This window comes from Plectropomus leopardus, chromosome 16, assembly GCF_008729295.1.
Source record: "Plectropomus leopardus isolate mb chromosome 16, YSFRI_Pleo_2.0, whole genome shotgun sequence".
In the NCBI taxonomy this organism is placed as follows: Eukaryota; Metazoa; Chordata; class Actinopteri; order Perciformes; family Serranidae; genus Plectropomus; species Plectropomus leopardus.
Window position 1 is genome coordinate 26,653,141 of NC_056478.1, and position 14,831 is coordinate 26,667,971.

Genomic DNA, 14,831 nt, shown 5'->3' on the forward strand with positions numbered 1-14,831 from the left:
ATTTCAGGTCCAAGGAGAGTGCACTGCACCACTCTGAATCTATCAATACATTTTTTGCCATAACTGAATTAAAATTAGCTGATTTAACCAGTGGAAAGATTGATCTTTGTATAAAAAAAAAAAGCGGAGTCCCTCTTTGACCTCTTTTGTGGCAGCATGTCTGTCCTGCTCAAATGTGGTGACCAGTTATTCATTAACATTTAAATTTCATTTATCATAGTTGTAAGCCTAGTTACTAGTATTGCAGTTTTAAAAAGAAAATCCCCTGTAGCCCAGAAAGCATTTTCCCCATAGAACACCATAATAAAAGACACATCTGTAAAATTGTGGACAGGATACCTTGAACTACAGGGTCAATTATGATTCATTTTATCATGGATTAATAAAAAAAATCCATAGCCAGAATTTGTAGAGGAAAATATAAGAGAAAGAAAAGAGAAAGATGACTACAATCATGTGAGGGTTTGTGGTTACACATGCAGCTCTGCCCAACATGCGGGGGCGGTTACTCTGACTTTTCATTATGCGTATGTGATAAAAATTCTTCAGACACACACAGGCAGACAGCTGACTCCTCAGTTAACTTTGACGGACCGTGAAACAACGGCTAAGATTCCTCAGTAAGTAATGCAACACTAGAAGTCCTATTTGGATGGGAAGAGACAGTGGACGCCGATTGGGGACCGCAGGACACTTGTGAAAAGGTGAGCTTCAATCTTCTCTTTTTTATGACAACCTCAACACACAACTCTCTGTTTTGTGTTTCAGTCTTGGATTTACACCATGTTTAATTCTATTCATACACAGGTGAAGAGCCAAGTGTGAAACAAACAGGCGTAGACTATAAGGAATACAAAGCAGTGAAATGCAGGAAGGAATGCATGTGTGGAGGGATGAACCATGTGATCAAGGTAATTAATATGGTGGTGTTTGAAACGCCTTGACTGCCTCACATGTGTGTTTTAATATACAGTGTTGGGGGAGTTTAAATTACAAAATAAATGTAATGTAATCAGTAACTTAGAAAAACAAGTAATTAAATTTCAATTTCTTATCAAAATGTCGGCGATTGCTTTTCTTTTGTGAAGTCTGATTTTTACAGTTGTTGTTGTCTTTGCTTTAGGCACCTTGTGATGGTCCTGCAGCTCGATCTCTGTGTATAAAGGGCCGTGTTTACTGATAAATTCAGAGAGGTGCAGTGCGCTCTCCTTGGAACTGAAATGATTACTGTTCTTCATGGCTGCTTGTTTCTTGGAGGTTAACTGTAACAAAGGCCGGTAATATCTGGCTGGGTGTGGTGATCCTGATGTGCCAGTTCTATAAATATTCTGCCAACTTGTTTCAGTTTTGGGTGCAGCAGCAGCACCTGAGGCAGACACACCTGTTCCCTCATATCTGGAGACACTCTGAATTATAGGATACAAAGGAAAATATCGTAAACCTCCTGTTGAGTAGCCACAAAAAAGCATATATATATATATATATATATATATATCGCGATTATCCGATATATATATATGGACTCACACAGACACACAAGCAATGCCTCTAAATCACCACTTATGACCTGTGGTAGCAGCATTCATTGTATTTATTAATAACCATGAGGCAATGGCTGAGATTTGTCAGCAAAATACAATGCCATCAGCGGACATGTTTGGATGGAGTGAGACAGAAGATGCCCATGAGGGAACTCAGGAACTTTGTGACAAGGTGAGTTTCCTCACTGGCCCATCTCAGGTTTCCATGGTCAAACATAACTTGCAGGCACTGAGACTTTGCCATATATAGGTAGGCATTTACTTAAGGCAGACATAGAGTTTTAAACTAACTATAGAGGATGCATAATCCTAAAAATACATACTATCAATATCAGAGGGGACGTGACCGCTGGGTCCCCTGTGGAGGTTACGCGAATGCCCTGGAGGAGGAAATTTCTTTTGTACATATAGTGCTTATGAGATTGCAAAATAAATGTTCAGCAAACGAGGACATAAACTGATACTAGTCCTGTCTGACAACTTTACGGTATAAAGCACAAAGAATAACGGCATGAAGGGTCTACAGGATTAGGAATCCTAACCTTAGGAACCATGCATGTCTTTACAAGATTTTATGCCAGTCCAACTGTCAGTTGCTAAAATATTTTAATCCATAGGGTAGGCAGGGATAGGCGAGGTTGGCTATCAACCCAGCTGAAGGACTTCATTGCCCTCTTGTGGTGAAAACAGTTTCATACCCTTTTTCCACTAAACTGTCTCTGGAGAAATCTTTGAAACTGACAGCTGCCATTTTTAATTTAAGCAGTGCATCAATTGTTTGTCCCAGTGAGCTAAGGGGGAAAGAAATTTCAAAATCTGTAACTTCATCACAATATAACATCTATGAGACCCGAGGACGCTTTGCATCATAGATGAGACAATACTAAACAACATTAAAAAAAAAAGCAAACAAATACAAGAGACGAATCTTGGTGCAGCGGCAGACTTGATCATTTTGCTCCTATAAGGGGTTTTAATGGAGCATATTTTTATTAGTCTTTAAATTTTAGATCTGGATGACACAATGAAGGTCTGAATGGTAAGATGCAAAAACATTCGTTAGTTTTTATTAAATCCTCAGGTAGACTTTGAAATGGCAATTATACGAGAGAAAAAAAGCTGACTACAATCATATGGGGGTTGTGGTTACACATGCAGCTCCACCCAACATGCAGGGGAGCCACCTGGTTTATTCAGAGGCGGTTACTCTGTATAAATACATGTATATGTGATGAACAGTCTTGAGACGCATACAGGCAGACAGTTGGCTTCTCAGTTAACTTTGACGGACCGTGAAACAATGGCTGAGGTTCCTGTACAACTAATTCAAAACCAAGAAGAGCTGATGGGATGGGGTGAGATAAGGGACGCCCATGAGGAAACTCAGGAGACTTGTGACAAGGTGAGCTTCAATCTCCTTTTTTTCTTCACAACCTCCACACACAGCTCTCGGGTTTGCATTTCAGTCAGTCTTAACATCATATTTAACTCCATTCATACACAGGTGAAGAGTGAAGTGGTGAAACAAACAGGTCTGGACTTTGCAGAATTCAAAGCAGTGAAATACAGGCATCAGTGTATGTGTGGAGCAGAAAACCTGGTGATCAAGGTAAATAATATTGTGATATCTGAAACACTTTGACTGCCTCACTTGTGTGTTTTAACATACATGTCAAATTAAAGGTCACACCAAATTGTCACCTATTACACTTCAAAAGTAATATATATAATTTTTACGATGTCTGATTATCCTCTGTTTTTCCTGCAGATTAAAGTCGGAGAAGCAGAATATATTCATCTGAATGTCCGTCATGTAACTGGGGTTTTAGGGGCGGACAAAATCCCTCCATCTGTGAAAGGCATAAAGCAGAACAAAACCATGGATGACCTCCTCGAAATTTTTCATTAACTGATCCTACAACCTGTTTCGGCAGTGAACCACTTTTAAAGACTAATGTCTTTTATGAAAATGCTTTGCTTCTTTATTCTGACATGATTTGACTTTGAATGCATTAACACAGAGAGATAAAGACATTTGGTGATGGAAAGCAGCAGAATGAATGCACCACCTTCTAAAGACATAATAAAGATTATATAACATTTAAAATCTTTGGATATTTCTTGTGGTCTTTACTTGCAACATTTGCTTGTCTTTTGTGAAGTCTGATTTTTACAGTAGATGTCGTCGTGAAAAATATAGATTAAAAAGGTGAACAAATCTCTTCATGGATATGGATATTTAACCTTCTCATGAGGTGAGATCTGATTACACAATCAGGGGAACATTTTCATACCATCAGTGACTTTATAGATGCCCTGGAGGAGGAAAATGTCCTTTGTACATACGGTACTCATTAGATTGCAAAATGAATGTGGGGCAAACAAGGACATAAACTGACACGGGTCCTGTCTGCCAACTTCACTGAATAAAGCACAAACAAAGACTAACAACATGAAGAGGCTACAGCCTGCCAGCAGCTCTGTGAGGCTGTACGGAGGCACAGAGGTGCTTTGAGCTCGCGTGCTCAAATTTTATTAGGCTTCCTAACCTAAAGAACCATGCATGTCTGTACAAGACTTCATGCCACTCCATCCAACAGTTGTTAAGATATTGAAATACATAGGCACATTTAAGACGGTGGATTGAATTGTACCACTCGTTGCATGTAGAAAGTTGCAGGTCTATTGAGTTCATCAAAAGACCCGCAAATGATTGAAGTCGCAGACATGTTACTCTAAAGCACTTTGATTATATTTTTAATCTTCCTGCAGGGTTGATTATCAAGCCAGCTGAGCCTTCATTTCCCTCTTGTGGTGAAACAGTTTCATCCAGCTCTGTCATACCCTCTTCCACTAAACTAGCTCTGCTTTATGAGCTGGTTTTCTTGGGATGTTGGTACTTTCTAGTGAACCAGGCTGCGTTTTCACCAGTTTTTCAAGAATGTGTCATCAACAGAGGTGGTTGTACAATTCGCAACAACATTAAAAAGTGGAAGTAAAATTGCAGATTACACTGATTACTTTCAAAATTTTGCTATGTTATCAGTTATCACAGACATTTATTTGTATCACAAAAAAGAAACATGTACAAACTATTAAGCCTTTGAAACCTGGATTCTTCTGCTACCTTTAGATGCTATTCTGAAGTATTTAAAACTTTGAATTCATTCATAATTGTGTGTAAAAAGACAATAAGCAATTTGTTGAGAAATGTTCCTCAAATTGCAAGAAATTTGTACATTTAGAGAATTCTTTTTTAAGCCGGGGAATAATATCGCAAGGGAAAAATAATATTATAATAGTCATTACATATCTAAAATTATGTTACAAATAATTGTAGTTTTTAGCATTTTTTCCCACATATTTTCATAGATACAATTTCAAATCTGTTCCACAACTTCTCAGGGATTCAAAATCTTTTTTTTTTCGTCGCCCAATATTTTTTCTTCTCGCTCCACTGGCTAAGAGTTTTTCAAGATTAAATCATAGTTTCAGCATCCAACATAGTATGTTCAAGGAAATGTTGGAAATCTCTAAAAATCCAATAATAATTTCTGTTTCTATTTCTGTTTACATTGGTTTCTTTTCATGTAGACATGCTCTATCCCCCAGTGTCAATTTTTCAAGGTTTTCCATGACCATGGGAACACTGAAGCACTTTTTTCAAGTAATTTCCTTGTTTTGTTTGGGGTTTTCTTTTTGCTTATTTCCATTAATTTCTTCTCAAGTTGCTCATTGCTGTCTTTACATGCTTTTGAAAGAAATTTAGCAAATTGCCCAGGTTTCAAAGGGTTAATGACACTGCTGGTTTATCAGTAGTTTTGGTGAAAATGCTCCAAACGGTTCCACGTTGTTGGAAAAGGCGTATTAGTGTAGTAGTTTTTTCTCCTAGCAGATGTACCATTTAGTTAATAAACTTACATGCAAGACAATGTAAATATTCATAATCATTGTTAACTTTAATAGAAATATCTTGTAAGTGTTATGTTCATAAGAATTTACATTTCCACAAATATGAAAGGATCAAACAATTCAAAATATCAAGTGCATTAAATAAAAAAGATAAAACAGAACAGGAGTAACATCTGATTGGCACTTAACGAAGTATATCACGGTCAGATTCTGATGGAACAAAGTGACGTCGCAGTAAAACATCTTGAAATGATCTCTATTGTCAGTGTGTTGCGGGAGACTTTGCGTCCACAGATTTGTCCTCACAGTTACAGTTGGATTTGTCTTCCATGTTGAACCTGATCATTTCAGCATCATTTCAATGAGAAGCAAATGTCATAATTTGCAAGAAATACCTACTTTCACTCGTCAAGTTGACTCAAGTCACCTCTTAAGATTAAGACTTTTGCATCATATTAACATAATGTACAATAGACAGAGGTGCCATTTTTCAAGTGTTTAGTGTCAGGATGAACCTACTCTTCAGTATCACCTGTATGATTCATAAAAAATACACAAGAAACAACCTGACACACACAGTCAACACTCAAACTCATCGCAAACTCAGTCTCACGATGATTAAACGTTCAACCACAAGCGACCTGCGTTTTTCAGCAGGACCCAAACTCTTCGATCCACTTTTCATACTTCTCGAGGTCGGCCGCAGACACAGATTTGGACACTTTCTTCAGAGCTGACTCAAAGTCCTCCATGGTGGTGGGCATGTGCATCTCGTCCCGGGAGATGTTGCGGATCTCCTCTGGCGTGAGGCCCTCGATTCTGCGCCTCATGGCCATCAGAGAGGCATCCCTGCAGCGCGACGCAGCGGCAGTTTCATTTGAGCAGAGATTTCAATAAAAGCTTTTTAAAAAAGCCTTGAGTTTTTTAATCGGCCATTAGAATTGTATTTTTCAGTAAGTGGCTCCATTTCAGATTTGCTGCCAAATGATTCTGACTCTGAATTACAGAATAAAAGCCATCTAACAAATTGTAAATTGTATCTAACCATCTTGCAGCAAATTACCCTTTGTTTTTCCAAAAAGCTACTAAAAATATTGCGATATTATTGATAGCCCATATTGTCAAGCCACAGATTGAAGGATGGAAAACAGCAGAGATGACTCACCTGCACACGTTGGTAATGTCGGCTCCTGAGTAACCCTCCAGCTGCTCTGCGATCTTGTCCAAGTCCACATCGCCGGCGAGCTCGAGCTCCTTTAAGTTGATCCTGAGCAGCTCCACACGCCCTTTGGCTTCACACAAAAAAAAACAACTATGAGTGGAGCTTAGAGGAAGTTGCATATAGGCTTTTTTGGCATGGTTTTGTTGTACTTGCATGTTGCAATGATTGTTAATGTTTCCTTAAGTTGTTCTGCTGTTCTCGACTAACCAAGAAAGCTCACTGTTGTCATATTAATCTTTTAACATAAAAACATTAAATTGTATAATTTGACAGTTGACAGTTTTCCACCGTGGCATCAAAAAAAAAGTCAAATATTAACTGAAAGTTAGAGTGACCTGTTCTTTTTTTTGTCTTAATTCTTGTTTGATTGGATCAAGGTGTCTATGGTGAATATTGGGGCAGTTATAGTGTGTGCTCACATTTAAAATTACGTTTTTTTTGATAAAATTGAAAAAAAGACAGGGTAGGATTGAATAAGATTTCACTTCCTCCGACTCCTTTTTGGACATGAAATACCTCCATTGTTTACTGAATATGTGTGATTGGTATTCTGTTGTTGTTTTTCTTGCATGTATTTTGTGTAATTCTCCCATTTTATTTGGCATGTTTGAAATAAAGATCTAAACTAAACTGAAAAAACCCAAGTTCACTGCCTGTTATTTGGTAACAGCAGTAACTGTGATTTTTTCTGAGGATATTCACCACTGAAGTACAACACTGACTGAAATGATAAGGACATATGGTCCTGTGTTACATCAAAATACATACATATTATCTAATCCTGAGGTATCAAATCTAAGACTTATTAATTAATGTTGTGCTCACATGTTATTAAATTAATCTGTGTTTAATTAAACTGCCCAAAACTGATCCACAGCAAAGCTAGAACCGGGCGGTATTCCAGCACAGGATTACTGGTGCTCAAAACAAAATATAATGAAGCATCATGTGTGTCGGCTGAGTGCGCTGTACTTGAAGGTGACAGGATACAGAGTGTAAAGAATGTGGGGTCAGTTGGGGCTCAACCGCTCATTTTTACCCCGGGGGGCCTCCCAAGCAGCTTTATCCAGCATGAGCAGACATTATGTGGTTAAAGAGATGCTTGGCTGATTCTCAACCAGCTTTAAATCAAAATAATATGGGTAGTATGTGTAGATAAAGTGCAGTAAAATGACATAATTTGGCTGTGTTTCGCCGACTTTTGGGTCTGGTGGTGGTTGAACTACAGGCTGCCAACACAGACTCAAAGAGTAAACAGCTGATCAAGAGAGTTACTCGCCCTCCCCTCCGACTCTTAAACCGAAACACGATCAAATCTAGGCAGCACTGATCAAATAAAATCAAGATCAACCTTATGCACTGCCTATTTCTCTCCTAAAATGCTTTCAGAAACGCACATGAATGCCGCTGTTTGCTGTAACTGCGAGATAAGTAAGACTAAGCACCAGTGATCAAATATAAACCAAGTCACTATTACTGAGTTGCATATTTCTTGCCTTTAGTTTTCAGAAATATGTTTTACTTTAACATTTACCTGGAATACGAGATCGATGGGCGCCATTGTTTCATACGGATCATTCCACAGTACGTCAGGCGCACTGCATTCTGGTAGTTGTTTTCTACCTCTTGAGCAAGAGCACCCTTTTCGTCTCTGCTCATACAGCACCTATATAGCACCAATTTCAAAATTAAGCGTCTTTTTACTGCATAGACGTCTTAGTTTTATGTGAGGGCCTTCTTTACATCACTGAAATTCTTCTTTGTTAAGGTTGCAGTAAACCTTTTAACTAATCTGTTTTCTAGTTGTTGAAGAGTAAAAACTCAGTTCACATAAATGTAGTAAAGATGCACTGAAGCAGCAAAAAAAAAAAAAAAAAAAACTTGTACTTGAAGGCAGAGGGATGTAGATCCTCTTCTCCAGCCGTCTTCTCAGAGCCTCGTCGATGTCCCATGGGAAGTTGGTGGCTGCCAGCACCATCACCATCTTTGATGGATCATCGTTTTCTGATGCTCCACCGACACCTTAACAAAAGTCACAATAATGGAAAAAAGCCTCAGAAAAATGAACGCTTCAATTGTTTTGTTTGTCTGTGTGTGTTTTTGCAGTTTACATACAATATATCTAAAATACTGCGGGGTTGGCAAAACTGCAAAAAATCATATTCAAATCAAATTATCTAGTTTCAATCTTTTTAAATTGTTAAAAAAAGAAAGAATTACCACCTTTTGGTTGTACCCCTCTGCACACCAGCCAAGTTGCACTTACAGTTTACATCATGTCTGTGACATTATATCGATAAAGAGCTATACATCAGCACAGTTTCAAGGTTGACACCCAAGATTAGTTTCACCAATTCAGTATCTGACCAAATGTCTCCCCTTCTGTTCCTGAGATATGATGTTGAATGATGTCTAGAAAAATGTTTTTTGCAGAATAATATGATGTCACAGTGAAGTTGGCCTTTGACCTTTTGTAACTATAATGTCATCACTTTATCCTTTCACTCTAAATTTCGTCATTATAGCGTTTGAACTCTGGAGTTATGGCCAAAAACATGTTTTGTGAGTTCACTGTGCCCTTCGACCACCAAATTCTAATCAGTTCACCCATGAGTCAAAGTGGATGTTTGTGCCAAATATGAAGAAAGCTCCCTCGAGGCCTTCTTGAAATATCACGAGCATGACACAGTAGCAAACTTACAGTGACATTGACCTTTGACCACAAAAATCTGATCAGTTCATTCTTGAGTCCAAGTGGACGTTCCTGCAAAATTTGACTAAATTCCCTAAAGGTGTTCTTGAGAAATCCCATTCACAAGAATTAGACATGGCCACAGTGATGTTGACCTTTAACCTCCAAAATCTACTCAGTCCAGTCCAAATGGCATTTGTGCAAAATTTCTCGAAATTCCCTCAGGGCAGTTTTGAGATTTAATGTTTAAAAGAATGGGACGACCTATATGTATGTTAGGACAACCGGAAAACATAATGCCTCTGGCAACAGCTACTGCCAGCAAAAACATCTCAAAAATATAGTTGCAGTTGTGTTGTTGTCAGTGTACAAAACGTCTAAGGCATTCTACCATCCATCTGCACCAGTAGCTCTGCTTTGACTCTCCGGCTGGCCTCATGTTCCTCCGAAGTCCCTCTGCGGCTGCACATGGAGTCAATTTCATCAATGAAGATGGTAGTGGGAGCGTAAAAGCGTGCCTGCCAAAAACCACAATACATTATTAATATACAAATAGAAATTAAGAAATTAAGCATCACAAAAAAGTTAAACTAATAAGGATTAAGTCTGAACAATTTATTATGTACTAGTCATGATCAATTTAAAGGTGTATTGGTCAAAAAGTTTCTGGGAAAAATATACTTCACATGCCATCAACTTCGGGCTGGACGATATGGGCTGAAAATTATAGTGCAATTGTTTTAGGCTATATCTCGATACACGATATATATCTCAATATTTTTAAATCTCCTCAAAAGTACTTCATCAATGCTAGATCTGGGAGACAAAATCAAACAGTAGTTTTTTTTATTGTTATTTAAAATTTTATTTTATTTTTTTTTTTACCAAATTGTATCTTTGATAGGACAATACTGTAGGAATGATGATTGGTGCTTTGAAAAAATATTAACACCATTCAATTTTTAATCAACACTTATTAGTAATGCAGATATAATGACTAAGTGGGTAAAGGCAAGTATTCAAACATGAAAAAATGTCTCATAAGTTGAGAAAAGTACATCACTTTACGGTAATGCAACCTTTTAAATCTGGAAAAATCACCATTTATTCCATATCACAATAACACAATATCCAATATATAAGACGATTTATAGTCTCATATCTCGATATGATATTATATCTTTATATTGCTCAGCCCTACATAAACTTGTAAGTTATGGTTAAGACATCAAATTTGCTACCTAGCAACAATGACTTTACTTTTCATGACGAGGTTATTTTTTTGTCACCTATTACCAATTTCTTACAATTTGTGTGACATTTCTTGCCAACTTTCTCATTGCCTTTTTCCCCATGTTTTTGCAAGAAATTAAAGCAAATTGCCCAAGTACGAAAGGTTGAAATAGCTTTTGAAAGGCGTCTACATGCGGCACAAGAAAACTGATGTTGATCCAGCTTTCAAAGGCTTTAGTCTTACCATTTCAAAGAGAAGGCGCACCAGCTTCTCAGACTCCCCTCTGTACTTGGAGGTGAGAGTGGATGAGGAGACGTTGAAGAATGTGGTTCTGCACTCGGTAGCAACTGCTTTAGCCAAAAGTGTTTTCCCCGTGCCTGGAGGTCCCACCATAAGCACTCCCTAAAGTTAAAAAAAGGTTTCTGTGTATTATTGTTATAAATATAAATTATGAAACAAATAAAACCAAAATCTCTTCAAATCAGCACCTTCCATGGTCTTCGTATGCCTTTGAAAAATGCTGGCATCCACATCGGCAACACAACCGCTTCTTTAAGGAGTTTTTTAGCATCTTCCAAGTCTGCAATGTTATCCCTAAAAACAGATTAGGCGACAGATTGACTGCAAGGACAGCAAACATAACCCAGAATTACACACAAAAACCTTTGCGAGCTTTCAGGCTATCATGAACTGAAACTACCAAATGCATACCATTTAACATTTGGATTCTGAGATATGATATCTCTCTCCAGAGCTTCCACGAGGTCTTTATCATATCCTGTCCCGTCAAACTTTTTCACTTCTTTTTCCTGGACATCCACTTTGTTCTGGAAGGCAAACAAAAAAAACAAAAACATTATTGCTCATCCCTGAATGTCACCCATGTGGTCTGCTGTCTTTCAGACAAAAAACTGGAATGACAGGTTAGGCATGGCTGCAGGTAAACATGCATCACGTGGATACTCTTAAACGATAATTGTCTCCATATACAGCACGTAATGCAACATCATGAAGGACAGGGTGCTGTGTTGTTCACCTTGTCATCCTTTGCTTTGCCAGCGGCCTCCTTCACCTCTTTTGTCTCCTTCTTTTCTTTGCCCTTGGTCGGTTTGCTTCTGTCCCCGTTGGCCCCGCGAGGCGAGTGCCTCTGCTGGGCCCTCACAGCCGCGCTCAGCCTGTTGTTTGGAGGTTTGCTGTCTTTATAGGGGTTAGCTGGTCGCCTGACAGGACAAGGAGAGTGTCTATGAACAGAGACAAGAAAGAGATACAGCTATTAACAACAACCATCAGCAGTCATGTATCTTTTTATCATACAAAAACAATTGTATGGTTTTCTTCATGCCAAGGCACTAACACTACTTTCACACTGCAACTCTTAATGCTCAATTCAGATTTTTTCTAGATCAGATTTTTTTTATGTAGCTGTTCAGATTATCATTTAAAATGTGACCAAAATCAGACTCCAGTGTGAACTGGTCATGGCCCTGATGTGTCCCGCATGCCCAAAAGAACAACAGGACGTCACACACAGCATGCTGTGTATACGGCAGTAAACAAGGAGAAGAAGTCCGTAACAGAAATGTGCGCAATATGCTACAATGTTATACACATGTACCACCACCACCACATACACCTTTAAAAAACAGAAAAATGGCATTACAGTGTGTATGCACACAAATAAATCATTAATTAATTCTTACTAACTATCTGGAGGCCTTACCTACTCCATGACTACTATGAAACACTACATTATATATGAGAACGCTCATTGTGCGTTTTCATGCAACGACTTCAAAGTGAAGGAGAAAAAATTAGGAACAAACAAAGAGGCAGTGTGAAGTTTACAGGCCGCCTTTCTAGAGGGCAGAGCAAGAACAAACTCGGCTCACATCGGAGACTCCAATTTACTAATCTCAATCTTATGACTCCATCAGAGCTATTGTTCACAGAAAAACAGCTCATAGAGGCTCCAATCACCAATCTGTGCACTGCAATGGTGAACTAGTTTTACTGTGTTGTAACAGTATCCAAATTACAGTCAACAAAGACAATGTACTGAAGCAGTGAATGAGAAAGTTGAAAATTAAAGTAGTGTATCAATAACTGACTACAATACCTAGGCTCCACATGCACAGGCCTTATTTCACAGTCGTCATGGTTACTGGGTTTTGCAGGCGTCGTGTCCAGTTGAAAGTTCTCCAGGGTCGACATTATGTCCTGAACTTGTCGATTCTCTTCGCTGATTTCTTGCCACAACTGAGAAGAAGATAAACATCAAGAACGCCCAAAAACACTCTTCTTATACAAACTGTTACGTTTTGTCTGATGAGTTTTCAATATGTACCTGCTGCCATCTCTGCTGAAAACTGGTGTCCCGCACGGTGTACACATACTTCTTGATTTGTTCTAGTAATCCATGATAGAGAACACTGGCCGAGCTGTAGTTTCCCAGCAAGGCATATTCACGGGCCAACTTCACGTTCTCACTGATCTCTCGTAGACTCATGATGCTGTGGGAACACAGACGGGAATGCACTAAGGTTATTGCAGATACCTTGCCACCAACACTGGCATAATATTGGTATTTAACCATTTTAACCCTGGGCATATTGGCTTGACTTCTTTCAAAAACATAAAGAAGGCTTAGAGTAAAGAGGACAACAACCCAAAAAATAATTTTTAAAGCATAAAAGAAAGTAAAAAAACCCAAAAAAAAAACAAGAAAATTACCTGAAAAAGGTGTATATATATGTGTGTGTGTGTGTGTGTGTGTGTGTGTGTTTTCCATATCTTTTTCTTTTTTCCCTGGCTTTTTAAAAATACTTTTCAATATCCACTATTTTTTTTAAAATTTCTTTATTATTTAATTTTCATTGTAAACGCATATCGGTTCCAAATATCGGTAATCGGTCTCGTTAACTACTACTGTGATTATTGGTATCAGTTTCGGCTCTGAGAAACCAATATCAGTCGACTCCTAGAGTTAACAACCATAGTTTTAAAAAATTTTGTGAAAACGCGACCATCTATTGTTTCAAAGTTAATGATAACGTAAATAAATAAATAAATAAAACCAGATTGTGGACATCTTTCAAACTGTGCTGCTGTCAGATCATCCGGGCAAACAATGATCTACCAAAACAGTGTCATTTAAACAGTCTTTAACATATCCATGATATAATATTTACAAGCAACATAGATCTACGTACAGTTTTAGTGCATCACGCAAATTCAGTGAAATATAAACGAACCGGGTGGCTATTGTTTCCCAGTTTGAATCCATGAATTAGCCGGAGCCTCGCCCAAATGAAACTCAACGGTTTGGAGCAAAATGCGACACAAAAGTCTAACGAACAGGATACTGGCCTTTCGGATATGTAAAGAGTAGCTTTTCTGTTCGCGTTGGAGGGATACACAGTAGCTGTCAGGCAAAATAACTTACAGCTATTTACTTTACTACATACGGTACATTACGTGTTGACTACCGACATCCTTCACTTTGAATTTGAAGCCGGGTGACTGGTTTCCTCCATGTAAAGACAAAAATAAAGTATAAAAACACTGCTATTGTTATCTGTACAAAACTCTACGTCTTCATATGAGTCTACGTGGATTCCTGCGACTCTGAATTCTTCTAGAAAACTGTTTTGTTCATTCTTTCATACAGTTTTACAGGTTTGTACTCAACTTTTCGGATGAACACACGCAGAGTCCTCCCAGTGGCTGTTATGACGAGTTCCGCCGTGGCAGTTCAAAGAGAGGCTCCGTAAATAAGACAGCAGACTGCGGCTATTAACTCTGCTCACCGACGTGTGGACGTTTAGTCCAGTTGATGTCACGGAAGTTAGCCACAGAGCACCAGCACGGTCCGCATGCGAGTTGCTATTTTTTTCTTTCTCTATCTAGGATGGCTAAGGCACGACCCGCCTTACTTTGCCCTCCGCTGCCTCTGATTGGCTTATTCTGGTGTTCTTGCCCGAACCAACCAACCAACCAACGAAGGCAACGAGGACTAACCAATCAGAGGGAGAGTAGGGCGGGTCCTGCCATCGCTTTCCTTGGAAAAGTGGCCCGCGTTCCCTTTTTTAAAATTCTGAAAATGTAAAGTAAAATATGGCAACATGCATATTAAGCACAGGAAAGTACAAACAATGTCTAAAAACCAACAATAGTATAGTAAACAAATAAAAATATTTTACAAGACAAGATTGGAAATCAATTACAAAGGCA

At 38.5% G+C, this 14,831-nt stretch overlaps 2 protein-coding genes and 1 long non-coding RNA gene across 3 annotated transcripts; 2 read left to right on the plus strand and 1 right to left on the minus strand.

Moving 5' to 3' along the window:
- Nucleotides 1-566: 566 nt before the first annotated feature.
- Nucleotides 567-1,467, plus strand: LOC121955172. Its single transcript, XR_006106609.1, has 3 exons — nucleotides 567-704; nucleotides 808-911; nucleotides 1,124-1,467. It is a non-coding gene; the product is annotated as an uncharacterized LOC121955172 (long non-coding RNA).
- Nucleotides 1,468-1,589: 122 nt separating this feature from the next.
- LOC121955900 (stefin-C-like) lies at nucleotides 1,590-3,648 on the plus strand. Its single transcript, XM_042503983.1, has 3 exons — nucleotides 1,590-2,943; nucleotides 3,046-3,150; nucleotides 3,310-3,648. Exons 1-3 carry the CDS (start codon nucleotides 2,773-2,775, stop codon nucleotides 3,448-3,450), a joined length of 417 nt encoding a protein of 138 aa, XP_042359917.1. The 5' UTR covers nucleotides 1,590-2,772; the 3' UTR covers nucleotides 3,451-3,648.
- Nucleotides 3,649-5,507: 1,859 nt separating this feature from the next.
- katna1 (katanin p60 (ATPase containing) subunit A 1) lies at nucleotides 5,508-14,488 on the minus strand. Its single transcript, XM_042504100.1, has 11 exons — nucleotides 14,290-14,488; nucleotides 12,946-13,111; nucleotides 12,718-12,857; nucleotides 11,638-11,842; nucleotides 11,313-11,428; nucleotides 11,090-11,195; nucleotides 10,845-11,003; nucleotides 9,759-9,885; nucleotides 8,563-8,697; nucleotides 6,619-6,745; nucleotides 5,508-6,302 (listed from the first exon to the last, which is right to left on the minus strand). Exons 2-11 carry the CDS (start codon nucleotides 13,105-13,107, stop codon nucleotides 6,104-6,106), a joined length of 1,476 nt encoding a protein of 491 aa, XP_042360034.1. The 5' UTR covers nucleotides 13,108-13,111; nucleotides 14,290-14,488; the 3' UTR covers nucleotides 5,508-6,103.
- Nucleotides 14,489-14,831: the final 343 nt, after the last annotated feature.

Excerpts from the sequence above, each read along its gene's own strand:
- LOC121955900 (XM_042503983.1), top strand. The coding sequence starts at position 2,773 with ATGAACAGTCTTGAGACGCATACAGGCAGACAGTTGGCTTCTCAGTTA. Across the intron at positions 2,944-3,045 it reads CTCAGGAGACTTGTGACAAG|GTGAAGAGTGAAGTGGTGAA; the intron begins GTGAGCTTCAAT and ends ATTCATACACAG. Across the intron at positions 3,151-3,309 it reads CAGAAAACCTGGTGATCAAG|ATTAAAGTCGGAGAAGCAGA; the intron begins GTAAATAATATT and ends TTTTTCCTGCAG.
- katna1 (XM_042504100.1), bottom strand. The coding sequence starts at position 13,107 with ATGAGTCTACGAGAGATCAGTGAGAACGTGAAGTTGGCCCGTGAATAT. Across the intron at positions 11,429-11,637 it reads GCAAAGCAAAGGATGACAAG|AACAAAGTGGATGTCCAGGA; the intron begins GTGAACAACACA and ends TTTGCCTTCCAG. Across the intron at positions 9,886-10,844 it reads TGCGCCTTCTCTTTGAAATG|GCACGCTTTTACGCTCCCAC; the intron begins GTAAGACTAAAG and ends GGTTTTTGGCAG.